The sequence below is a fragment of the Lissotriton helveticus genome, chromosome 11 (genome assembly GCF_964261635.1).
Source record: "Lissotriton helveticus chromosome 11, aLisHel1.1, whole genome shotgun sequence".
Classification (NCBI taxonomy): domain Eukaryota; kingdom Metazoa; phylum Chordata; class Amphibia; order Caudata; family Salamandridae; genus Lissotriton; species Lissotriton helveticus.
In genome coordinates this window covers 1091753312-1091779661 of record NC_136072.1, presented here as the reverse complement: position 1 = coordinate 1091779661, position 26350 = coordinate 1091753312, and the positions used below count along the sequence as shown (strand labels likewise).

At 43.6% G+C, this 26350-nt stretch overlaps 1 protein-coding gene across 4 annotated transcripts in view; it reads left to right on the top strand.

Moving 5' to 3' along the window:
* EIF4ENIF1 (eukaryotic translation initiation factor 4E nuclear import factor 1) overlaps nucleotides 1-26350 on the top strand; it is an 87706-nt gene that overhangs the window by 35718 nt on the left and 25638 nt on the right. For 3 of the 4 annotated variants that reach the window (XM_078667721.1, XM_078667723.1, XM_078667722.1), the window contains exons 3-9: nucleotides 162-235; nucleotides 764-894; nucleotides 1394-1680; nucleotides 2016-2217; nucleotides 2625-2797; nucleotides 13582-13717; nucleotides 24514-24696. In XM_078667721.1, coding sequence (XP_078523847.1) covers nucleotides 162-235; nucleotides 764-894; nucleotides 1394-1680; nucleotides 2016-2217; nucleotides 2625-2797; nucleotides 13582-13717; nucleotides 24514-24696 — 1186 coding nt within the window. The remainder of the gene's footprint in view (nucleotides 1-161; nucleotides 236-763; nucleotides 895-1393; nucleotides 1681-2015; nucleotides 2218-2624; nucleotides 2798-13581; nucleotides 13718-24513; nucleotides 24697-26350) is intronic. The other variant, XM_078667724.1, reaches the window with a different exon arrangement.

The following is a 26350-nucleotide window of genomic DNA, read 5'->3' as shown; positions in this document are numbered from 1 at the left end:
TGCACAGCACTATTTGTACACCACCTTGACCCACAGTGATGTACAGCACCCACATTTCATGCACACGAATGCTTTGTTTAGAGACCGTGGCTCCTCTGGCCATGTTAGTAGACAACTACAGCCCTTGCATCACTAACCTCTTTTTGTTGTTTTTGTTGCAGGAGGAGTTGTTAGATATTAAAGAACGTCCTCACTCTAGACAAAGACCCTCCTGTCTCTTGGATAAATATGACAGGTATGCGTTTTTTTTAAAACTGCTACTGAATGTTCCACAGAGTGCGTCACTCTTGCACCATAGCAAATATACAGCAATTGATTTATGATCCACTTCAGTCACTGGATTTTTTTTTCTTCAAGCCAAATGAGTGCAGTATCTGTAAGGTATATCCATCTCGAATCAGATGCAAGTTGCAATAGCTGTTTTTTGGATGTCTACCAATAATCAATGGAGTTTTTAACCAAACTGGCCTGTTCTATAAATTGGCTCCCTCCAGCTAATGAAAAGGGGTCTTATGTTAATGGTTGAGCCAAGACTACATTTAATAAGGAATGTGTTTCACTTCACCTACCTGATCACATACTTGCTGCCCCTCGAAAGTGCCTTGGTGCTTTCCTCTTGGCCATGGAGTTCCTTGTTCTGATGTCTTAATTATATATTTTTTGTATTGGCATGGGGTATGCAGGTGTAAAACCTGGAATACTAAAGTGCAAGTGACGTGTACAACTTTATTTTGAATCCTAAAGATTCTTGTTTGATTTGCAGTGATGGTGTGTGGGACCCTGAGAAGTGGCATGCTTCTCTGTACCCGAATTCTGGCCGAAGTTCGCCAGTTGTTGACCCTTTAAAAAAAGATTTGGAGTCTGACCGTACATCGCTAAAGCGCAGAATAACTGGTAAGTAATTACATTACTGTTCTTCTGCGCAACAAACGTTGTGGCGAGTGGAAAAAATGAGGCTGGTTGATGCTGTCATAAGACCTGGTGTAGGTGCCATTCTTATTTTAACACTAGTTATATATTCTTTTCAAATTACTTTTATCCCAAGTCTAATTTAGTGCAGTTCCAAAGCAAAAGCATTTTCGGTTGCCTTCATTTTCAGCTTGTGATCAATCCGTACTGCAGACAAATGTCCTGATTAAGTCAGTTTAGGATTTTTCCCAGTTGCTAAATTGAGAATTCAAAGTATAACATGGGTGTGGTAGAGGACACAGTATGTAGCACTGGGCCGGATTTGACTTGCCTTATTGTGTTGAATGGAAGTGAGAGGTTTCAGATACTAAATGACTTTAAAGCCAGAGATGGTTTACATATAGCCGCCGATTCAATCTAAATGATATATTTTGCATCAGATATTATTGGCTGTTTTACCAAGAAGTTATTACTGTCCCTATAGATCCAAGAGAGCGGCTGAAGGAGGAAGAGTTGGATGTGGTCCTGAGTCCCCAACGGCGAAGTTTTGGTGGGGGCTGCCATGTTACAGCAGTGGTTGGCTCCCGGAGAGCTGGGAGTCCCCTAGAGAACAAGGAGAACGAGAACCTTCGCATTTTGGGTGGACGTAGGATCGGCAGTGGCAGAATAGTCTCTGTGAGAGGCTTTGATCGTGATCCCCGAACTGTAGAGAAAGACGTGAGGGATTCAAGAGAGGGTCGGGAAAGGGATTACAAGGACAAGCGTTTCAGGGTAAGTTTGGCAATGTGGATTTCTACCTCTCTCCTATTGGTACTGTGGTGAGGCATTCAACTTGTGTGGCTAAAAGAGTAAAGTATAGCCTTGGTGACAGGAGCTGTGGATGAGGCCGATGGTTTTGATCTGTTTCACATCTGGTTAATTTGTTAGAATTGTGCTTGAAGGTAGTTTTCATTTTTTAGCAATTAACTTGAGAAGGCTTATAGTTTTGTGAGGAGTGAGGGTGTTTGGAAGGGGGGGAGAAACCGTGGTTAGCAAAACATCACTACATGAGCCACTGTGTATACTGTCCCAAGTTTGTATTCACTTAACTCAAATTTTCTTTCTAGCGTGAGTATGGGGATAGTAAGCGCGTTTTTGGTGAACGCAGGCGAAATGATTCTTACACAGAGGAGGAGCCTGAATGGTATTCTGCTGGCCCAACAAGCCAATCTGAAACCATTGAGCTTATTGGCTTTGATGACAAGATTCTTGAAGAGGATCCAAAGGGACGTAAGCGAACTCGTCGACGGACTACTTCATTGAAGGAAGGTGAGGAAGCAAGTTAATTAAATAGGGTTCTGCACACTCAGTTTAAAGCCAGGTTGCTTTAGCTGTTTTCAGTTCAGTATTTGTGCTAAGTATTGCCTCCATGTTCTAGCTACAAGTAATATTTGAAATGTAATTTACAGTACCCGGGGATCTTGGGTTGATCAGAACATCTGCAAAACACTTTCTTTGTTCCGATCACTTATGTAGTAGACCATATTCCTATTCGGTGCTTTTGCAGTTAGGTTGTGATTTCTGATTAAGAGTGGAATTAATAATTTTGGTTAAATTAGGGGTACAGGTTTGTAGCATAATAGTTGAGTTTGTTGTAGTTGAATGCTTTCGAGGTTCTTGGTGGGGGGGGGGGTGTATATCCTAGTCTGTACCAATCTTTATTATTTTTTTTTAAGGGTTTGAGTGCAATGGTGTGGCAGAAGTGGATGAAGTGGAGCCATGTGTTCCTCAAGAGCCAGCAGCTGACCAAGAAGTTCCCCAGGAAGTGGTGTTACCAGAACCAGCTCCTGGGGAGTTCGACTTCAACGAGTTCTTTAATCTTGATAAAAGTGTGCCCGGACTGGCTTCGGTAAGTGAGGTGGGCAGATCAGCACCAGGAGTTCAGGGAAGCACCAATTTGTCCTTAACCTATATAAGTGCTCTCTGTATATTCCATTAATCTCAACATTTTGGGGCTTTAGAGTTTTTGCTGGCTTACAGCTGTTTGCTACTTCAAAAAGTTGTTGCTTCCCTGCTCCCATTTGGGTTTGTTGGTTCTCACTTTCTGCTGCTTTGCTTTAAAACCACCATGGGACACTTCACTAGGGATGCTGTGTTCACACCTCTTTTACAGAACGCACTTTGCATGATCTTGCATGATTAATTTTACAGATCCTTAGCAAGCCTATTTGCTGGAGGGCACTGGTCTTTATACTCTGGCATTTATATGAGGTTACACAACTTTTGCCACTTGATTAGGCCAATATGGTTTCTGCTCCAAATCTTGCTCATCAGAGCTGTTTGTATTTGAGGAAGTTTGTGCACTAGAAGCAAAGGCAAAGAAGGTGCAGTAGCCTTAATTGTACATAAGATGTTGTGTTGCAGATAGTGTTTACTGGACAGTGTAGGTGTTGGAACAGAAAGTGTCTGCATATCTTGCTGTAAAATTTTATGATGGCTATCAGATCTCCATTTATTCTGTAGTTCATAACTGGAAATTCGAACTTGCCTCTGACATGACTGGGGTAAGAGGAATCTAAAAATGTTTTCACCCATGTCTGAAAGGGATAAATGTGTGGAGTCTTTGGTTGCTTCTGATCTTTTTTCCTAACTGTCCAGCAGGAAGTTTCCTCTAGTCTTCCAAAGAAATTGAAAAAATAACACCAACTGTGATGTACATCTCAAAGTGGTATTTACGTTTTTAGGTCTTGCCTATGCAGCGCGCAAGCGCTGCTTTAGAGTGACCTTGGAATCACTCCGGGCTTGTGCATGCACGGCGGTTACCATGCGGGAGCGAGCTGCGGCACCATCTGTTTGCAATTATCACGCTTCTGCTTTCAAAACAGATGGCGCCACTGCTCTCTCCTGCAAGGTAAACTCTGTGCAAGTCTCGCCCCCGTCTGAAACTATGTCCACAACTCTGATCTAGAGAAGACAAAATCCTCATATGCGCTGAAACTAAAACTCCGTTTATGCAAGGTGAGACCTAATAATTAAAAAAAAAAAAAACTGAGTGGAGGGCTTGAGGGACAATTTCAAGACTCACACAGATTAAATCCCCCTTCTCCTATTTATCAACGACTAAATCTGTGGACTATTGGATTCTTGAGTGCTAAAGAAAAGTGTAAAAAGACTGGATCAAGATCTAGAATAGAAAGTCATCTTGAAGAGTGACTTAAAGAGGAAGAAATCCACTTCAGGACAATTGGAATCCCATCACTACACATAGTGTAAGACCAGAGGCATATATAGACATGGTCTACCCTGGGGTATTGTATAACAAGCTTTTACAGAAATTTAAAATGCCATGCACAGCTGCACACTACGGCATTCAGTGGCAGCTGGTGTTCTTTGAAAGTGGCGGAGTGTAATATCTACGAGGAGTTCAACCCATTTTTTTTCCCCTCAAACTTTCCTCACTTACATTTACTCTACCCCTCATGCACTAACTTGCGTGCTCACTCATACACTCACTTGCTGTTACTCAACACAAACCTACTCATACTTGCTAGTCACTTACATTAGACACTATTACCCTTTCACACACACTGCGCCCTGGTGCAGCTGCTCCTGTTGCACCGTTGATAGCTACACCTTGACTAAGTTCTGCTCCGTCTCGTAACCCCTCACTCCTTCATACTCACTGACTTGTAATCTCAAACTCTGAATCTCACTCACTTTCAGTCTTTGACACACACGTTCACTCAGTTACCTTCACTGTCAGTCACTCACTAATGCATACATGAACAAAGAAACCCCCCTTACCTTGCTTCCCTCGCAGTGGAGCAGAAATCTGGTGCTGAACATTGGAACCAGCAAGCCATGGTTCCCAAAGAGGCGCAGCAACAAATGTGGTTTTGAAAAAAGACCCACCATGTCCCTCTCCCAGCTTCTTGATGGGGCCTTGCTTCCAGTCCTATTAGAAGTTGGGACAGGGCTGGGATCTTGCCCCTGTGGCTCCTCAGTGGCCTCCGATGCACACTGTGCTTTCACGGCCCTTTTTTTAGTAGATATACTGTGCTGCCTAAGGCATGCGCAGTATGTCCGCTAATGGATTAGGTCTTTCAGGGGATTATTGCTAAACTATGTCCCTCAGAACTGCACAATTCAGACGTCCACTTAATGTGTTAACAGCACTGTGTGTAGCTGGATCTTGCCGAGCCCTCTCCTCTTGTCGTCAGTAGCCAGAGATGAGGCTAAGAAGGCTGCCCTACACTCGGCCAGTGTTCATAAACTCTAAATTAGTTTTTATGTTCACTGTTGCATAAATGTGCAGTGCTAGGACTTGGGAGAGGCAAGGTGGAGAATGTGGGGCCTCACAAGAGGTAGGGAGCTGTGCTCTGGAGCCCCTGATAAGGAGCTGTCACAGATGGCAATAAGTCTGCCTTTTTAAAACCACGTTCAAGAAAGTGGACACGGTCAACATTTTAAACACTAGAGTCATGCTTTACAAATGGGGGTGGGGTCGCACACTACTCACACCAGCGGGATCGCCCTTAAGGACTGTGGTAAGTGTAGTTCGTGTTCCGCGATGCATCGTCTTTCGATTCTCTGCTATCTTTGCTTTCTTCGCCATCCCTGGACACGTGTTTCGGGGTATTTACCCCTCATCAGCAGGGATTAGTGTCATGCTTCAAAGGTTTAACATTACCACTTGGTTGAATGTAATTCCACTACAAGAGCAGGAAGATTACTTGGTCACATCAAACCTGAAGGATGCGCCCCTCCAGAGTATTGAAGAGCTCTCCAGCTCATAGTGGCAGGAGAGAATAGTTTTTGTGTCTTCTATTTGGTGCACACCGGTGCATAATGCCTAACACCTGCAGTGGCTTGTTGAAGTCGCCAAAGCGTTCCCGTGTATTCATAGCCAGATTATCTGTTAAAGGAGAATTTCTTTATGCAGTGCTTGACCTGTCTGGTCCAGTTTAACAGGTGGTTATCTGTTGTAATTGGCAGTAAATGAATCTCCTATTCTTTTTTTGTAAGCAATTTTTATTATGAACCAAAGCAACCTCTGGGCAAACATAGAATCATTTCGTGCATACATAGAGATCGGCTTATTTAAAATCTTGATACAGAAACTTACGATAGAAGGCATGTCAAGTGAAGCATGAATGAATGAATATATTTGTAAAGCGCGCGATGGCCAAACGGCTTCCTGGCGCTGAGAGCTCTAAAGAACCGGACAGACAGGGCCAGGAGGTTAGCGGGGGTAGGCCAGGGCAAAGAGGAAAGTTTTTAGCGCTTTACGGAAATGAGAAAAAATAGGAATCGAACGCATAGAGAGGGAGGGAGTTCCAGAACCGGGGAGCAAGAACAGAAAAACGGGTTCCACCAGTGCGAGATTTACGAAAGCGGGGAACAGTGAGAAGGGCAGAAGACGATGAACGAAGAGTGCGGGCAGGGGTGTGAAGGGAGATCAGAGAATTGATGAAAGCCGGTCCAGAGTGGTCAAGGGCCCGGTAAACGAGGCACCCCAATTTAAACAGGGATCTCTGCAAGATGGGCAACCAGTGAAGGGATTTAAGGACGGGGGTGATGTGATGGGTTTTGGGCAAGGGAAAAATAAGACGGGCAGCCTGATTCTGGATAGCTTGTAGGCGGCGGGTTTCATAGGCAGGAATGCCAGCGAACAAGCTATTACCATAATCGAGGCGGGAAGTGATGAGGGCAGAAATAATAATCTTAAGGGAGTCAAGAGAGAAAAAGCGAGAGATTTTCCGGATCATCCGGAGGGAAAGAAAACAGGAGGACACCACGGCACTGACCTGGCCATGCATGGACAGGTCCTGTCTGACCTTGATGCCCAGAGTTTTAACAGAGGGAACGGGGGTGGGGGAAGGGCCAAGAATGGGAGGCCAGAAAGCAGAGGACCAGGGGCTGGATGAGCCGCCAATCAGAACAAGCTCAGTCTTATCTGGATTAAGCTTGAGGTGGTTGGCGCTCATCCACCCAGAAATAAAAGCCATGGTGGAGTGAAAAAAGGATAGAGCGTGAGAAGAGGAGGAAAGGTCAAAAACGAGCTGGAGGTCATCAGCGTAGTTATACACAGAGACCCCCAGCTCAAGAAGGGAGGAAATAAGAGGGTGAATGTAGAGATTGAAAAGAAGGGGAGAGAGGGAAGACCCTTGGGGGACTCCACAGGGCACCGGGAGGGGGGAAGCAGAAAAGCCGTGAAGATGGACAGCTTGAGAGCGACCCGTCAGAAAGGAGGTAATCCAAGAGAGGACAGTACCTCGTATGCCCGCTGCGCTGACACGGTCCAAAAGAATATTATGGTCGACCGTGTCAAACGCAGCGGACAAATCGAGGAGGATTAAAGCCTGGGGAGAATTGACGTCGGCCTTGGCTTTAAGCTCGTCAAGGACGGCTAACACCACGGTTTCGGTCGAGTGACCTGCGCGGAAACCAGCTTGGTGGGATGCCAGAAGCTGGTTCCGTTCAACAAAAGCAGAAAGACAAGAGGTAACATAAGATTCAAGAATTTTAGCGAGATAGGGGAGAAGAGAGATAGGTCTGAAGTTAGAAGGAAGAGAGGAGTCGAGACCAGGTTTTTTAAGAATTGGAGAAACAATAGCAGATTTAAAAGAAGATGGGACCAATCCGGTGGAAAGAGAGGCATTGAGAAGAGAGAGAGGGGTGTCAGGGCAAGAGGAAACAAGCATTGAAAATGCAATAGGTCTCGCAATAGAAGAGTTTTAAATTTTTCGTTTTGGAAATGGATGAGTGGCGTTGCGTGGCTGAGTGGCGTTGCGTGGCTGAGTGGCGTTGCGTGGCTGAGTGGCGTTGCGTGGCTGAGTGGCGTTGCGTGGCTGAGTGGCGTTGCGTGGCTGAGTGGCGTTGCGTGGCTGAGTGGCGTTGCGTGGCTGAGTGGCGTTGCGTGGCTGAGTGGCGTTGCGTGGCTGAGTGGCGTTGCGTGGTTGAGTGGCGTTGCGTGGTTGAGTGGCGTTGCGTGGTTGAGTGGCGTTGCGTGGTTGAGTGGCGTTGCGTGGTTGAGTGGCGTTGCGTGGTTGAGTGGCGTTGCGTGGTTGAGTGGCGTTGCGTGGTTGAGTGGCGTTGCGTGGTTGAGTGGCGTTGCGTGGTTGAGTGAATGGTTAGCTGTTGCTTATGCGACGTATAGCACTTAATACTAAAGTAGGCAGACCTTAGCCTTTGTGAGAATAATAGCAAAATAAAAATAAAAACCAGATCAAGTCAAGGACGCAAACGGCACCATGCTATTGTTTATTTACTCAGATGATTTGCATAAAAATTTAACTTGTGAGCACGTTTCTCTAACTCTCCAATAATCCCATTACAACACTTTGCACAAATGAGATTGGGACTCATCCTTCCGAAGTCGAGAAAAATGTGCAACGCTGTGCACCATACTTTCATACCACACTGTTTATCCTGTAGTCTGCGCTGCAGACACTGGCAGGCCGTAGCAGGTTTATACAAATGCTGAATGTTTTGATGCACTCAGTTCAATACATATTTACTTACGTTTTTATTTATTTAACTGCTTTTTAAAATACAAATCAGTATAGGATTCTCTGGAATTAACATGAATGACGGGTTTGTGCAGATTGTTAACTTTGACTGCAAAATCTCTCACAAGAACAAGTAAAACCATATTGAATATTAAAACTCTCTGGTCGCAGTATTGGGCATTTTGTGAAGAAAGACGTGGCCACTTGCACGGTAGTGAACAGACTAAACATGTCCTTTATTAATACTTTTTGTAAAGTTATAGATTACCAGAAGGCCCTCCAGTCCCCAACCTCAAAAGGATGAAAGGCCGTGTCGACCTGGTCAAGACTAGAATCACTAGCCACCAAAAAAATGAAAGGCCACGTCTGTCCAGTTGAGGCTAGAACCTCTTACCCTGTTCAAGGCTAGAGCTTTTACCTTGAGCCCTCATGACACCAACCGCCCAAGGATGAATGCCGCGTGGGCCCTGTGGAGGCTAGACCCCCCGCCCTGAGATGATGGTATAACCCTGGCTCTGTGGCCAGGAGTGAATGCACTCAATAGCTACTCACCTGTCCTTGATGCTGCAGGGCCCATGGTGGCACGGCTCAATGGTCTTCTGCACGACCTGTGCCCAGTACAGGGAAAGTGGCATCCACATGCACAGGGCTCCAGTGGCGAAGGAGACAGTCAACGTGGCGAGGGAAGAGAACACGTAACTGCGGCGCGGGAGGGGGTGGGGGGGGGGGCAGGAGAGCGAGAGAGAGAGAAGATATCAGCATAAGTGCTTGGGCTCACAGTAAATTAAAGAGCAAGAGTGAAGCACTGGTGGCGCAGCGCTCACTAGTGATGCACCAGGATCACACTGCTCATAGGGCATGTGCTGGTGATTAAGGGGGTTCTTGTAGCTTTTCATTAGCCTGAGACATGTGCAGTCCTAAGGGTCGGCTCAAGGATGCTCTGCTGCGAGTGGTGCAGCTCGTGAGCCAGTAAAAGAGACAGGCGGGATGGGCAAAGTAGCACTGCTACCTGCAACCGTGCATCGGAGACAGTCCACTGAAGTGACACTCTGCATGCAAGAAACAGAAGTGGCTCTGGTGGAGGTTCGAGCAGGGAGAGCAGACAGCACTGACGAGAGCAGACGGCACTGAAGGAATCAGACTGCTGGATAGAGAGAACAGAGGAGGCCTGACTGCGGGCAATGATCAGCCAGGGCGGCCAAGGTTCATGACCGCTCGTGAATACCCCTTTTCGACCACCATATGATGACATTCTTGAGAGCCTAAAGGGGAGAAAGGAGGGGTGAGTGTAAGCCGAGGTCACACGGCGGGCAGGGGAGGGGGCGGAGCGGGGAGAGCGAGAGCGGCATGTGGGTGTGAAGAAGCCGGGCCGGGCAGGGGAGGGGGCGGAGCGGGGAGAGCGAGAGCGGCATGTGGGTGTGAAGAAGCCGGGCCGGGCAGGGGAGGGGGCGGAGCGGGGAGAGCGAGAGCGGCATGTGGGTGTGAAGAAGCCGGGCCTTTGAAGTGAAGCTAAGCTTCACTTCAAAGGTGTCGGAGGAATGCGGGCGGCTGTGCACGCGCTTTTAAGCTCAATGCACATGCGCATTGAGCTTAAAAGTCACGGGCACTGCAAGGAATCGCCACGATTCCTTGCATCGTAGTTAAAGGTTGTTTGAGCCGCAATAGGCTCGCAAGCTCGATGCGCATGCGCATCGACAGGCGAGACCTAAAAAGGGTTTTGAGGATGCGGGCAGGAGCACAATGTGGTTACAATACGTGCCCACCTGTAATACCCCCACCCCCTCACTCAATCACGGTCGCTTGATATCGTTGGAGGATCACATATATACCCCCGGTATCCATTACATGCGCTCCAAATCCGGACCCATTTCTGCGGACACTTTCGGTTCAGATACACTGTTCGGTTTGCCAGCATTGCGAGGTCAAGGTCTGCACACCAATCCCTGAGTGTCAGTATTGTTGGAGATCCCCAGTATTTAGCTATATTCCTTTTTGCATACATTATTCCCAATGTCATCCATTCCTGGGAGGAGTGAGATCATTGGGTTTCCATATATTTAAAAGGCAGCACTTAGGGTCCGGTACTATTGAGTCGTTAACTACCTGTGACATAGTCCTCATTACTTTATTCCAATACTCTGCAATGTATGGACAGTTCCAGATGGTGTGAAAGAACGTCCCTTCCTCCCCACACCCTCGCAAACAATATTTATGGTCGGCCCTCCCAATTGCATGTAGCGTGACTCTAGTATAATATACCTGATGCAGTACTTTTAATTGCACTAGGCGAAGTCTGGAAGGATTGCTACCTCCCGAGGGGAGTAAAGGGCAGTCTGCCCGTCTGACTCGTCTAGTTCTCCCACCTCTGCAGTCCATTTGTCCTTTAATTTCAAAGTCGGGTCTGGTAGATTATTGACGAGCTTACGATAGACTAATCATTCTCCTATTCTATCCCAAAGGTAAACTTAATGAAAGTTCGATTCTAGCAGAAATGTGGCCATACCATCAAGTGCTAGCATTTCAATACCTGATCTGCCTGATTCAGAATTGTACTTGAATATCGAAGTTGCTGAGTGATTGAAATTGTGCGTTCACAAGATTTTACACTTGCTTGCCTGTTACTGAAATGTTAACAAACCAGTTGCCACAACCTTTGGGTACAGGAAACATCTAGCGGTTATCACTCAAGTGCAGAAATCCTCTATGGTGGATGCAGGACAATGTGATACCCTTACTATCAGTCCCCTTGTGACATGTTCCACTTACGGGGTTGGGTGGATTTGAACAAACTTTAAGGGTATCTGCAAATGAAACCTTGAAAGGTAAAGATCTGGAACAAAGTATATTTGGCATTGAAGGCCTTTCTAAACCAGTGTGAATGGTGGTACAGTACAAACTATCTCAAACTAGAGGTGGATGGGAGCTGCCTACTGTCCAAGACAGCCCAAGTGCATAACCATCTTGTATCAAAATAACAGGTCTTATGCATTCAGACCAAGAAGCTGTATAATAGATTTTTACAAGTTGGTCACACCTATCATAGAATGGGCAATTTTCGTGAATGCTTGGTGCAAAACGGTTTACTTCCAGGAAGCAGTAGAAAAGTGTACAAACATTGTTTGGTATAAAGCTTATCAGTGGATACATTTCTGTAAAATACCCTATGCGTTCGTTAGTTTGCAAGCTCAGTTGTACATCACTTGAGGTAGTTATCATTCAGCATACATTAAGGGTCATAAAGCAGTTTTTTTAAACTGTAAAACCACGAATGACTTTTGGGGGGGGGGGGGGGGGGGAGAGGAGTGCAAAAGCTGTGTCCCATATAATACCTGAACTGAATTAGAAACTGAACGTTTTAAATGAATGACTAAATTGAGTGTGTACAAAGCGCCACTAAAGCATTTAACTCCAGTTCTGTTGAATTTTTGTGATCTTGTAGGGGAGTAATTTATACTTCAACTGTGATTGTACTGTAAGCACATAAGGTTACGTTGGTTTTGTGAACACTCCCAAACTTTTTAATTTTTTTTATCTGATCTTGCTTTTTAAAAAAAACATTGTTTTAACCATCTGACAATAGCAGAAAGGTCATTGGACCCTCATGAAGCTGAAAGGATGGTTCTGTATTGCATTGTACAGAAAATTGGAGCTACACAAACTGTTAGTGCTTACACATCCAGGGTAATGGATGCAGAGATTGCCGAATGGATTGACATTTCAATACGGTTACCTTTTTGGTTTGGTTAACTTGAATGGTGAGAAACTGCTTGTTGAAAAAGGAAACTGTATGTAAGGAATGTTTAGCTCACTTACACTTGTGCTGCAGCAATCTCGTAATCTGAGCATATATTTGAAACCCTGGTGTATAGATGTCTTTCACTTAATGCCCAAGTGTGGTGGACAGTCATTTGTTTTTGTGCTAAGCAATCTCAATCTAAGGGAAAGGATGCTGCCGTAAACCGCTTCTTTGACAGGGTAGGCTCATAATCTGTACAGCGATTAGTTACTGACTTGTAACGCTTTGCAGTTGAATTCTTTCAAATCACAAATTAGCCTCGCCATTCAAATGGATTTGAGCATGTATATACAATATTTTTTTGAGCTTGTCCACATTTTTGGTGCATAACAGACTTGAACACAACAGGATAAAATAATCTAAAGATGGCCATGTACTGGTGTCGCTGTGCTTCATGTCACTGGGGATACTGCTGATTTTGCCTAGTGCAGTTCATAAATAACCGTTAATTTATTTACACAACTAAACCGAAAGGCTGACCTTTTGTATGAAGCAAAACGACAGTGGGTTGGGGGGAGAGGGGGACAGTTTCCACTTTATATTACCCTTTTAACATCTGAACTATCCCTTTGTCTTTACTTTACATCCATTTTTGAATTGCACTAGTAGTTTAGTGATAAAGTAGTCTCGTTATAACTGTCTGACATGCGGAGTAGAAGCAATGTGGGTTATCCAACTAGAGAAACCCTGCTACTTTGTCAGTTTATTTTTGGGATGTGGCTGGGGGCTCGTAATTTTTACTAGTCAAGCAGTGTGTAAAACACATGGGCCTTACAAGAATTTTTTTGATGTAATCTGTCCATTATCCCTGAAATGTACTTAACCGCATGCGTGCGGCGGTTATTTTTGCGCTGTGCGGCTTTTTTCTAAAAGCCGCGTTACATGACGAGCTGAGCTCGTCATGAGCATGCGAGCGGCGCAACTCATGACTAGCTCAGCTCGTCATGAGCACGGAAGTGGTAAAGTTGAAGACGCCCATTATTTGGTGCAAACTTTGTATGATTAAGTAACATGCCCTGATAAAACTGTCTATTCTAGAACTCTGGATTAGTGATGGAACTCAGTGATTCTCAACAGTTAATCCCTTGCATGCACATGGTTGTAGGTGTTTAGTCTTCCGTTGCATCTCATGACTTGCTGCTTGCGCTCTGGGTGCTTCAGTTCAATCTGCTTCTGGTGGAAATAAGTAACGAATTGTGAGACAGAAGTGTCTGAACCTGAGCTCAATGTTGATATTCAAACCTGCACCGTTCCAGGATTATTTTTGGAAGTTACTAAACAAGTAAGTTTCCTGCCTATTTATATCCATCCGACTTGTTGCTTCTGGCTGGGTGTTTAAAACCTGTACACTCCACACATACGCTTCTCTCTTTCTCCAAACTATAGATGATAGAAGATGTTCTAGGTGAAGGCTCCGTCTCTTCCAGTAGGTTTAGCAGATGGTTCTCCAATCCTAGCCGGTCTGGAAGCCGCTCCAGCAGCCAGAGATCCACCCCACATGAAGAGCTGGAGAGGCTGGCAGGTATGAATAACCTTCCATTAGTTAAAGAATTTTTGTGTCCCAAGGTTCCACTACTACTTCTGGCTGGTTCCTGCGTATTTGATATTGACTTTGTGGTAGACTTGATGCTGTTTGCTTTGTAGCATGGATGCTCATATGACATGGTCTGCGTTTATTATAAGCTGGACCATGATGCTCACACTGGAACAAATAGCCCCAGAAATTATTTAATGAATGCAGTAGCTAGCTACCACAAACTATTCGTTGGTGCAAACCTACCACAAACTTGAATTTTGGCTGCTTAGGGTCGAACTCACTGGAAAATGAAAGGACTTGGAGTGTTCCTTCATACACTGACAGCATATTTATCTTATTCTCCTAGTTTGGCTAGAATTATCAAACCATGTTTGATAAATCTACTTTTTGTAACTTCTCTCTTGACACACCTCAACTTTATGGACTTGCAACTCTACCAGTTTACTTGTAGTTTTTGGCTAAACCTTTTTGCCTGCAGATCTACCTTTTTAGCATGAATAGCTACTTGTGTGCAGTACTAACCTTCATAGCATGTTTTTTTTTTTTTGTCATACGCCAAAAGATTCTCGGAGTATATTCAATCACTACCATCCACTACACAGCAGATGAACCCCTGTATGTTATAAACTCCGAAGATCTTATTGGAAGCGCTTTTCGCAGATACCCTGATAAAGAAATTGTCAATTCAGTTGATCTAACTTGCCAGCCTTGATACTGCTCCGAGGGTTAAAAACTAAAGCCTAACGATGAACCCTTCTTGCTAGCAGCACCTGACCTCCTGTCTCCGCAAGTATTTGTCTACCCCTCAGATTACAAATGGGGTTTGTGTGCACACTGCCTGGCACCCACCGTAACTGTGCCTATTCCCTAGAGAACTAGATTCAAAATGAACAACCGCAAAGGTGCACCACAAAGTTCTACAAACAACAATATTATAAATATAATGAATCGCGAAAGATGTTTTCTTGTCTTTCAAAGTTCTTTATTTTCAATAATTAACACCGTACGCGTTTTCGTCCCAATGGGACTTCTTCAGGGCTTGTACATTGGAAGAAAATGCTTCCAAGTAAATCCTCAAAGGAAAAGTTCCATACGGCTCCTTTCACCAATTGCTAACTCATAAGTGATGAGGGCATGGACTGAATGTTCTAATACGACTAAACTACGTCTGGTCTTGATGCGAACTGAGAGTGATACGGATATCCTATAATTGTGTGCTAACTCTGTGTCTTGCCACGAAGTGGAAGGGAATTTGTAAACGATCAAGGCAATCTGTCTCTGCTTATATTGTCCTCTAGGTGTCCAGCTCTTTAAACTACTTGGGCAGAGAAGTTGGAATTGGTAGCCTGTCAGGTCGATCGTGATGCACCGTCCTGTGGCAAAGATTGTCCAGGAAGCCCTCGTCTTGACCGCAATCCGTATTTCGATGAGCCTAGGCTTCTCTGCCCAAGTGGTTTAAAGAGCTGGACACCTAGAGGACAATATAAGCCAAGACAGATTGCCCTGATCGTTTACAAATTCACTTCCACTTCGTGGCAAGACTCATCCGAGTTAGCACACAATTATAGGATATCCGTATCACTCAGTTCGCATCAAGACCAGACTTAGTTTAGTCGTATTAGAACATTCAGTCCATGCCCTCATCACTTATGAGTTAGCAATTGGTGAAAGGAGCCGTATGGAACTTTTCCTTTGAGGATTTACTTGGAAGCATTTTCTTCCAATTTACAAGCCCTGAAGTCCCATTGGGACGAAACGCGTCGGCTGTACGGTGTTAATTATTGAAAATAAAGAACTTTGAAAGACAAGAAAACATCTTTCGCGATTTATAATATTGTTGTTTGTAGAACTTTGTGGTGCACCTTTGCGTTTGTTCATACTGATCCTAGGGTATTTTATTCTGCAAAAAGGCATAATCATTTGACCTTGTTTTAAAGCTTATCCAGCCAGGCAATGCAAGGAATCCAAAAGTACTTTTTTCTTTTTCCAATTGGCCCTGTCTTAATTTAATGTATGTTTGATTGCATTAATCCAGTCTAGATAGGTGGGTGAGGTATCTTTTAACCAGGATTTACTAATTTCTCTGCGAGAGAGTATAATTAAGTAAGACAGCTTAACATCTCGCGAATGATTCATAATTAGAAAAAATTCCCCAAAATATTAGTGTTATACTAACCTGTATATTAAAATTAAACACATTTTTCATACCTTCAGATTCTGCACCCCAGAAATCATACAAGACAGGGCATGTTAAAAACATATGAAGATCTGCTTGCACTGCAGGGGGCAGTACCTTTCGAATTTAGAAAGCTTATCAGGGGACCAGTAAACTCTGTGGAGAGAGAAAAAATGGTTGCGTTTTAAATTGGCGGGAGATACTGGAGTGTGTAGTTAGTCAAAAGATACTTGCCATAGCTCCTCTAGATCTACGTCCGAAATGTGGTCTCCCCATAGGTGGACTGGCAAGGTGAAGTCACCGTCCTCTGCTTCCAGGATAGTCCAATACAAAGTTGCGGTCTTTATCTTCCTGCTCATCCCCTGAAGCAGATTCTCCAAGACATTTGTTATTCCCACTTCCGATCCCACAGCCTGACTCCAGTTCTTTATTTGGAGGTATTTGAACTTGGATAAGTTGTCAGTCAGGATAGAGATCTCATCCCAGGATAAGAGCGTATCCTCGGGCATTAGCTGGAACTAGTATTTTATGTCCGCAGCCAACAAAGGTTTTGCGAGGATATCCTTGGTCCACTCTAGAGAACCCGGGGACTCCCAAATAGGAGCCATGGCTGTATAATATGCAACTTTCAGAGATTTCCTTACTCTTGCCCATGTAAAAGCCATATCGCTCAGCAACTTCAATCGAACCTTTTTAAAGAAGCGCGGGTCCCCATACTTATATAAGAAACCATATGATCCCCCTTGAATTTCTGCCAACATTTGCTTGAACATTGTGACTGCTTCCAATCCATCTGGGGTGTTGAAAAGCATTATCCCTGCTTTAAGTAGCAAAGTCAATGCGTAAAGCTTTAGGTCTGGGGCACACAAACCACCTTTGCTTTTTTTCCTCCGCACTTTCCTCCATGAAATCCTGATACCCTTTGAATTTAGCTTGAATTTTTCTTAGCTTGTCTTCCTTAAATACTAGAGGGATATTCTGAAATAGAAATATTAATTTGGGCAGAAGCGTCCTTTTTATAATATTTACTCTTCCAATTCATAGCATATGTGTTGTAGTTACTACAAAGTAGCAGTTTGTAGATCAGTTAGGAGATTTATTAACTTTTAGTCACCTCATTCGCTGAAACTGCTTAAACTGTCAAAACAGAACGACTAATGGGAGTAGAGTTTTCAAAGTCCCAAGGGGAAGGAGAGTATGGACAAGGACCAAGTGGCACATTAGAAACATAAATACATTATAAATTGAGGATGTGGCCTAACCACTAGAGCGGTTGACCTAGAACCTGGGGAACTGGGTTCGAGTCTCAGCAGGGAAGATCAACGTCCTGCGATTCTGGGCAAATCACTTAATCTCCCTTAGCCTATCAAAGCTAATGTTTCCGTCTATCGCAACTGGTGCTCATGTTAAATGCTCTTATGTCTTCGAGTAGAGTTTGCACTATTTAAACCTCCCACATTTTTTTACATAATGTTACTTGATATTGACCTAATATTTAAAAGTGCAGGAATAAGGTACATCTTACAAATAACCATGGATAACCACAACACACCACCTTCCTATAAATGATTATTGTAAAACATTCTTTGTGCCACCTAGGTGGATTGTATTGCCAAAACCTGTGGATCAACTCGGACTGGTCCTGATGAGTTGGCGAGGAAACTTCAGGCACTGAATCACTTTCTATAGTGGAACTATTATATTTGGAATTTTTCCACACTCTTCCATCCTCTAGCATCACCACAGTGGTACGGACTTTAGTCGCCCTCAGGGATTTAGATAACTTATTGACCCCATTTTTCCTCACATCGGGGGTTCTGACAAACAAATTCTCCCACCTTCCATTTTCCACTCCGTGTTTGCTGTCATAGCTCCTTTTAATCATTTTGATGACACTTGCTGAACCAATCTATTTTCCACTTCTCCCATCCAATTAGGAAACCAGTACCAGGAAGTCTACCATTAAGCAATAAAAAGAGAACCTCATAACCCCTTAGCTGCGGTGTTAATTTTGCTGCGGTGCGAGAGGCGGGGGAAGGGGTGCAGCACCGCGGTACTCATGACGGCTCCCGGCCGTCATGAGTCACAGTAGGTGTATGCTCATGACGGCCAGGAGCCATCTGAATTCCGCCCACATAGGCGGGGAATTAATTGTGTGTGGGCAGAGCGGCAACGTTCGGACAGCTCCCGGCCGTCATGAGCACATGACTACCGTGACTCATGACTGCACGGAACCAGTTAACAGAATTTGGGGCTGTATGATACCCAGTCGGACTTTAGACAGACTTAATTTCGGCTCTCCTTGATGTCTCTTCCCCTATCCTCTCTCACCTTCCCTGTCCCCTCCACGCTCCATTTTTGCCCTCCATGTTCTCTAAATGTTTCCCATTGAGATCTAGCTATTTGGCCAAAGCCCGATGGAGCTACCTGTTAGCTATAGAGGAGATGGGTTTTGGGTCTTCCCCTTCGACCGTCGCCTACCCAGCCGGACTTTGGGCGGGCAGACTCTCCTTAGTCTTTCTGCTGTATCTCCCTCCCACCCCTTTACCCTGACTCACTTCCCCTCTACTCTTCCCTTATCTCTTTTTCTATGTTCTTGTAATTGTTTGTCTAGCAACTTATGTAAATTGGAACTGATGTAATCGTGTAATTTTGTGGAACCTCATGTAAAGCGCTCTGATACCTCCGTGTCTAGCCAGCGCTATGTAAAACTCTTAAAATAAAATAAATATCTGCAGGTACCCCAGAGACTTGTGCTGACTGAATTAGTCAGCACAAGCTTAACGGCTAAGGCGCTCGACCTCCGACCTGGGGATCTGGGTTCGAGTCTCGGTAACGATGCCAAAACCTCCTGTGATTCTGGGCAAATCACTTAATCTCCCCGTGCCTAAAAAAAAAAAATGGAAGTGTGTCCTCATGTAAAACGTAACTTGTGCTATGTAAAGCGCTCTGATACCTGATTCGGTTCGGGTCTAGTTTGCGCTATATAAAACTCTACCAAAAAAAAATACATTCTTTTAACATGTGGTTTACCCTTTTCACAAGCTTTGGGGCAATACAAGGTGGTTTTAAGTTCTACAATGGATACATTCTTTAAATCTTTCATGTTTTCTGAAATAAACTGGACAGTTATCTGTTACAATGAAATGAGGTATCCCCTCTGTTATTAGGCATCCGATAAATCAATTGTCTGGAGTTGTAATGTGATTTACCACTTGAACAACAATCCAGTACGATTAATAAAACACAAACTTGCCTGACCAAATGGAACTGTTAAAGGGACCCATATGTCTTTCCTCGGCTTGTCCCACAGTGTAGATGGTACACTTATCGGAGACAGATGCTTTTCTTATGTGTTTACATTTATTAAGCAAATGCCACAATGTTTTCATTGCCATCCCCAATTTGCACCAAGGTATCTGCTAATCCCTTTAGCTCTATCATCTGTGTATAGCATTGTTTTACGCATGCTGTTAATTTTCTAATGTCAGTGCTTTAACTGTGGCTTGTTTAATATCTTCAAAAACTACCTTGCATGCACCACCCTACTCAGTGAGTCCACTCTTTTTTCTTTTATAAGGGCCTCAACGGTGCGGTGTAATCAGTAAAATTCTTCACAAAATTAGCCATACATTCCACGAGACCCATGAATGAGGTTAGTTCACTTTTGGAAGTGGGAAGAAACTCCTCTTTGACCGCCACCTTGAAGTCCAGTTGAAGTTTTATACCATCCTCAGACATGTGTTGTCCCAAGTAATTTACAGGATCCACACACATGCACTTGGCAAGATTGATGTTTAGGCCAGCCTCTTTAAGAGGTATGAGACCATTCTGCAGTGTAGCATTGTGATCATGCAAAGAGTCCCCATATTTCAACAAATTGTCCTGGAAGTAAAGCACATTTTTTGTATCCTTCAATGGTTGGTGCATCACACTCTAAAATAAGTCTGCATCAGATGCCGAACCAAATGGCTCTCTGCATAACCTGAAGGCACCAAAAGGTGTGATGAACTAAGTTGGAGATTTCGATTCTGGGTGAAGTTCACTTTGACATGGTGAAGAGCGGCCAGTCACATTGAAATGCATTCGCGATCATACTGATATCTTTGATTGGAGAAACCGGTCTACTCCAATGTTGTAGTTTGGATCCCTTAGGTCCACACATAAGCATACCCCTCTACCACCTGACCTGGGCAACCGCAATAGGAGCTAACCAAAGTGAGCTTTCAATTCGGTCAATAACCCTATGACTCCTTAACTTGTCGCCTTTTATTTAATTGTTTGGGCATCAAATTAGGAATTGACCAGATTTTATGCACCTGCAGTACACCAGTACCGTAGTCTCCCTTTAATCTTGTGTTTAATTTTATTTTTTATGGAGCCTAATTTTTCAGTGAATGCCTCTGAATTCCTGTCATATTCTGCCACTCTGATCTTGTTCTATTACCATGACTGGTTGACTAGTATTGGGGTCTAGCTTGATGCCCGAATCCTTTGTTTCCAACCCAGCAAGTTAGAACCCCTCTCCTCAATGTAAATCTTGCCTGAGTTTTATCATCTTTAAAGGCAACACACATATTAAGTATTCCTAGCAAGGGTATAGGATCTTGATTATACCATGCACTCTCCCCCAGTTTTAGATCTGCAGAAGTGTGTAACCCTTTCACAATCAATTTTACATAAAACATTTTAATATTCAATAATATTATAAGTATATGGTGCTTAAACAAACTCACCATGGGGGACCAAGTGAATCGGGTGACTTCAGCATGTTTCATGGTCCTCAGAATAATTAAAAAGATAAAGTTCTTCCTGTGAGCGAGCAACCTAAGGACGGTCGTCACTGCACTCATTATGTCCCGCCTGGACTATTGCAACAGTCTCTATCTCAATGTTCAGAAACAGCATATGATCAAGCTGCAATTGGTCCAGAACGTGGCAGCGAGAATGTTGACGGGAACACCCAGGTTTGCCTCGCTCAAAGGAGAACTTAAGAAACTGCATTGGTTCTCAGTTCCACTTAGATCATGCTTCAAGGCACTATGTGTCGTCTTCAAGGCGGTTAATGGGATTGGCCCGGAGTTTCTTAAAACCAGACTTGCATGGTACGTCCCAAGCAGAACCCTGCATTCCTCCGGCTCCCAATTAGTCCAAACCTCCACCTTTAAGAAAACTAATTTGGAAGGCAGAAGCTTTTTCCACTGTGCCTCCAAAGCATGGGATGAACTCCCGTTCCATCGCAGAAATGCTCCTGACCTCACTTTTTGCAAAGGTTTAAAAACATGGTTCATCTCTCACTAACCAGCTCGATGCTTCTCAGTTCACCAGTACTCGGCGCCAGGACACCCCAGTGTAGCAGTGGGCTTTATAAATACAAATAACATAACATATAAGGCGAACACGAGTCTGTAAATGGCGTCACTTCATCCAAAAGCATCTCACAAGTAGACTAGCCATTTCCTGCTTCCCCATAATCTGACTTGGCCTGAAACAAATTTGTTAGGTATCCTTTTCCTTAAGTGCATGAATTTTCAATTTCCCCATTCCTGTAAATGCATGCATAATGACCCCTCTTATTGCATTTTCCTCAAATAATTGACTTTGCAGGACATAAGGGGTTTTTGCTAAATGATTGTAATTACCACAGTGGTAACACTCCTTTCCCTCTTTGGCTCCATTTTTTTTTTTTTTACTGCGCACCTTGACTTTTCAAATTAGCCTACTTATTACTTCACTACTACTGTGATTCTTAACCACATGTACAGTTGCAGACACTGCATTGCTTCATTTCTTAAAATCCTTCTGCTGTGTGCTCTATGCGCCTAGCTTACTCAATAGTCTTCAAATCAGGATTGTGCGCTAGTAACTTTTCCTGCATTTGAAAATTGTTGGGGCACCTCACCAACTGTTCCCTAATAAGGGAGTATCACAAAGAACCAAACTCAGACTTGCCAACCCTCTCAAACATGCTACGTAACTCATGATTTCTCTTCTTGCCTGTAATTTTACAAAATGTCTTTCCTGTATACTTTTAGTTAACAGAAATCCAAATTAAAATACTGTAGATTATCAGGATTTCTTCCAGCTACAAGAGTTTAGTTCTTGACTGAGAGAATAGTTTTGACTTTGCAGTTTGTGCAGTGCAGGCTGCATATGTTTTGTATATCATTGAAAGCCAGTTTGCGATTGGGGGGTGTACAACTTGATGTTGTACATGTTAATGTGTCTACAGCATAGAAGAATGAGTGGTTCTGACGTTCATTTTTAAATTGCCATGCTGATAATATAGAATCCTGCAAATCAGCATTTCTAAACGTACAAGTGTTCCATTAGCAGCTAAATGTTTCTAGGTAGGTCTGCTGATTCGAGTGAAGGTGTGTTGTACACGTTTTCAAATTCTAAAAGCTACATGTTCCTACCGGGTTAATGTGCAACCTTGCCAATCCAATGACCTAATTAAACATGTAAAAAGTTGGCCGTGTGGGCTAGATCAGGGGTCTTTTTTTAATAAAAATGTTGTAAATGATTTAGATCAGGCATCTCCAACCAGTAGCTCGGGAGCTACTGGTAGCTCACCAGCACCCTCAAAGTAGCTCAGAGGTGAAGCCAAACCAATCTGATCTCAGGAATTCTGTGTATATTAAAGAAGGCAGCACTGCTCGTTTCATTACCCGTAAGAGTTGCAGACAGCCAAACCAATTGCAGGACCTCTTGAAAACACTCAAACACACACACACACTGTTGGCCTATCAATCAATCAGGGATTTATAGAGTGCACTACTCGCCCGTGAGGGTCTCAAAGCGTGGGGGGGGGGGGGGGCATTTGGGCAGCTCCGGTCATTCGAAAAGCCAGGTCTGAGGCTCTTCCTGAATGCTTTCATTGTGGGGCTTCGTCTGATGCTGAGAAGCAGTTTGTACCAGGCCTTGGCCGCGATGTAGAAGGATCTGGCTCTGTGGGTGCAGGTGATTTCGGCCAAGGCCTGGTCAGCAGAGCGGAGGTTTCTCTTGGAGGCGTAGAAGAAGATTCTTTCGTTGCGGTATTGGGGTCTGGTCTTGTGGAGGGCTTTGTAGTTGTGTGAGCAGCTTGAAGGTCACCCTTTTTTCGAAGGGGAGCCAGTGGAGGTCCGGTAGGTGCTGGGTGATGTGGTCTTGTCGTGGGATGCTGAGGACGAGGCTGGCTACGGCATTCTGGACGGTCTGGAGTTTGTGGAGCAGAGTTTTGTTGATTCCGGCATAGAGGGCATTCCGGTAGTCCAGCCTGCTGGTGATGACTGCATGGGTGACTGTCTTCCTGGATTCGTGTGGGATCCATTTAAAGGTCTTGCAAAGTATGCGTAGGGTGTTTAAGCATGTGTAGGCTACGGTGTTGGCCTATGGGTCTGTCACATGAACCATCTTTATCTACTTTAAATCTACCTAAGGAGATTGGCCATGTTATATGCCCTGCTCTCAGTCACACCGTGTGTGACATCAAAGAATAATGGGAGCAGTAACAGGGCTGATCGCCCAAAGTGTGTGACTGCAAGAACTAGACAAGAGTGAAAATGTGTAAGTTGGGAGCATGATCAACCAAAGAGCTGAGGAAAAAGCTTCCTAGGACCAGTTTCTGGCATTTCAGCCAGGCTTGCTTGAATCCAGTGGCAAAGTGAGCAAGGGACTCAGGTCTGACACGGCTGAAATGCCAGAAACCGGTCCTAGGAAGCTTGTTTCCGGTCCAGGGAAGGCATGGCTTGGCAGTTCGGGCTGGACTGTTCCCATGAGGCACAGGGTCAGACTGATTTGCATATGGCCATGTCTGAACTGGGGTGGCAGAGTGGGCTAAAGAACAGTGATGGACTAAACCCAGATCTGTTGACTGGGTGTGAGTTTGATTGGTTCAGATGCTCCGTCCGTCACCAACCCCTTTTGTACCGCTTGGTTTCCCTAGCGCAACATGCTGTGTGAGAGTAGAATGCTACAGTTTGGGAAGGAAAATCTAATTGGAAGCTTTAAGCACCATGATCTATTGTTCCTGAAGATAGTAAAGGGGAATAAGAAGTGTTTGTTGGTGGGAGGCTCGAGTACTTTGAGGGGATGGGGTTTGTTCCGTGATCTGGGTGAGCCAAAACACTTTGTAGCCACTTTAAAAAAAAAAATGTTTAGGGTTGCATTTAGTTCATAATTTAGTTTGCTATGAAAGAAACCTGCTTAAAGAATGGTTTTACTTTTCACGAGCTGCCCTATAAAGCCAACTATACTTTTACAGCTATAGGATATCTGTGTGAATATTTCTTGTACCTTTTCTAGTCGGTCACTCCTCACCACCTAATAAGATTTCAACATGCAGTCAGTGATCTCTGGGTGTAGTGATTTATTTTGCACTTTGGTTTTAAAGTATAATTTAGTGTGATCTGCATTGTTGGAGGTAAAAAATGTTGCATCCTTTTGATATGCCCCTGGGCTTAGTGCATCGAATATAGTCTGCTTTGACACTTGGGTGGGTTGCTACCTACTTTTCTATCTGTTTTTACAAATACCTAGTCAGGGGAATTCACCCAAATTGGAAGAATATTAACATGCTTTTTGACGTGTTGTGAAATCTAGATTTCCCTTTCTCCTCTTGTAGGCTTGGAGAACCTGATCCCATCACCAGGGCAGCATCCAGGCAACTACTTTGCCCCTATTCAGTTTGAAGACCACTCTGAAAACAGCAAAGTCGACATCCTGGAGATGCTCCAGAAAGCCAAAGTTGACCTGAAACCCCTTCTTTCAAGCCTCACAGCCAACAAGGAAAAGCTAAAGGAGAGCAGTAAGTAACGTTCACCATTTAATAGGCTGTAATATTGTATGGGTGGAAGTGGGAATTATATTGCATTCTTGAAATGGGGAGATGGTGGTAAAAGTGGTGTACCACCATGATATAATATATAAAATATATATATTCGCTCCAAATCCCGTAACTCTGGATTTCCATCCTACGGCAAAAAGCACTCATGGGAGTCGTTTGGGTTATTTATTGTTCACCAGCAAACAGACACTTCATCAACAGACGCGTTTCGGTACAAAACCTTCATCTATGTTTATCGAAGCGCCATCGTGGACACAGTTTTATCCTCATGTGCACAGATCGCAATCAAAGAAGGACTCAAGAATACATGGAGTCACAACAAATGGGGCGCTATCTTTAAACATGTAACTTAAAGAATCCCATTAAATGATGAATCATGCCCATAGATGGGCTCGTTATAGTTTATATACACAGTGTACATATAGCACGCCCTAACAATTGATACAATATAATCTACGCTGTGATAAATAAAAGCTTCAACATAGCCTGCCCTCTATGGGCATGCAAAAAAAGCACATGACATGTGTCAAATCTAGACCAACAATACATTGTGTAAACAATTTTATATACATTAAAGAAGAGAGAATAAGAATGTCAGAGCCACTTAAGAGGTTAACCAGGAAGATTGAGATGGAAAACCTAGAGATACCAACTTCCCAAAAATATATATATAGAAAACACATATATATATCTATCCAACAGTCCTGTTCCGACACTGGAAGTCGGAGTTCCTTCAGGTGCGGACCTCGCGCAAACCTCTGTATTACGATACAGCCATTCCAAAGTTCAAATCCTCAAGAGTGTAGAATAATTTATTTTTCAAGAAAATAAGGGACAAATGTCCATCCGATGACGCGTTTCACTCCTCAAGGGAGCTTGTTCACAACGCGCTCAAAGGGAACAGACAATTTATAGTAAACATAATAATGGGACTTATCAGGAAGTGCACACTCACACAGTGAAAATAGCAAACATAAAAGACAGACCAATGCAAAAAGTACGTTTGTAAAATACAATCAGACTCCATTATTACATCACTATAAAAAAAAAGAATTCTATTGATGTTTTCCAAAAACTTAATATGGAATTATAAGAGGCAACATATTTTAGGAAAAATTAGATTAGAGGCAAAACAGTTGATAAATGAATAATATGAAGTGTTATGTAAACATGCTTGCAATGAATGAAAAATAATTATAATGACGACATAGTGTCCTAATAAAATTCATAACTGCAAACACAAATACAGTCCTTTGACAAATGTCACTCAATAGTATATGTATATTAATAAGTTCATTATAACTGTCCTGCAATCTATAAACCTCCAGAGTTGCCTGTTATATATGTTGTTAGGGTCATATTAGTACATTTTTATGGACATAATTCATTCGTATGGTATGTCAGTATTAGTGCTCATAAAGTGCCAATTCAAAAAGAAAAAAATCTTTTTGAATGTTGAAGTTAACACCCATAAGTGAAATTAAAATGATGCTCACAGCCGAGTGAACAGTAAGGACAGTTATATAAAGCTTACAGTTTTTTTGAAGAAAAGAAATAATATATCAAACTATAGAAATATGATTATGTCAAAATGATCATCAGCCGATGACCCCAA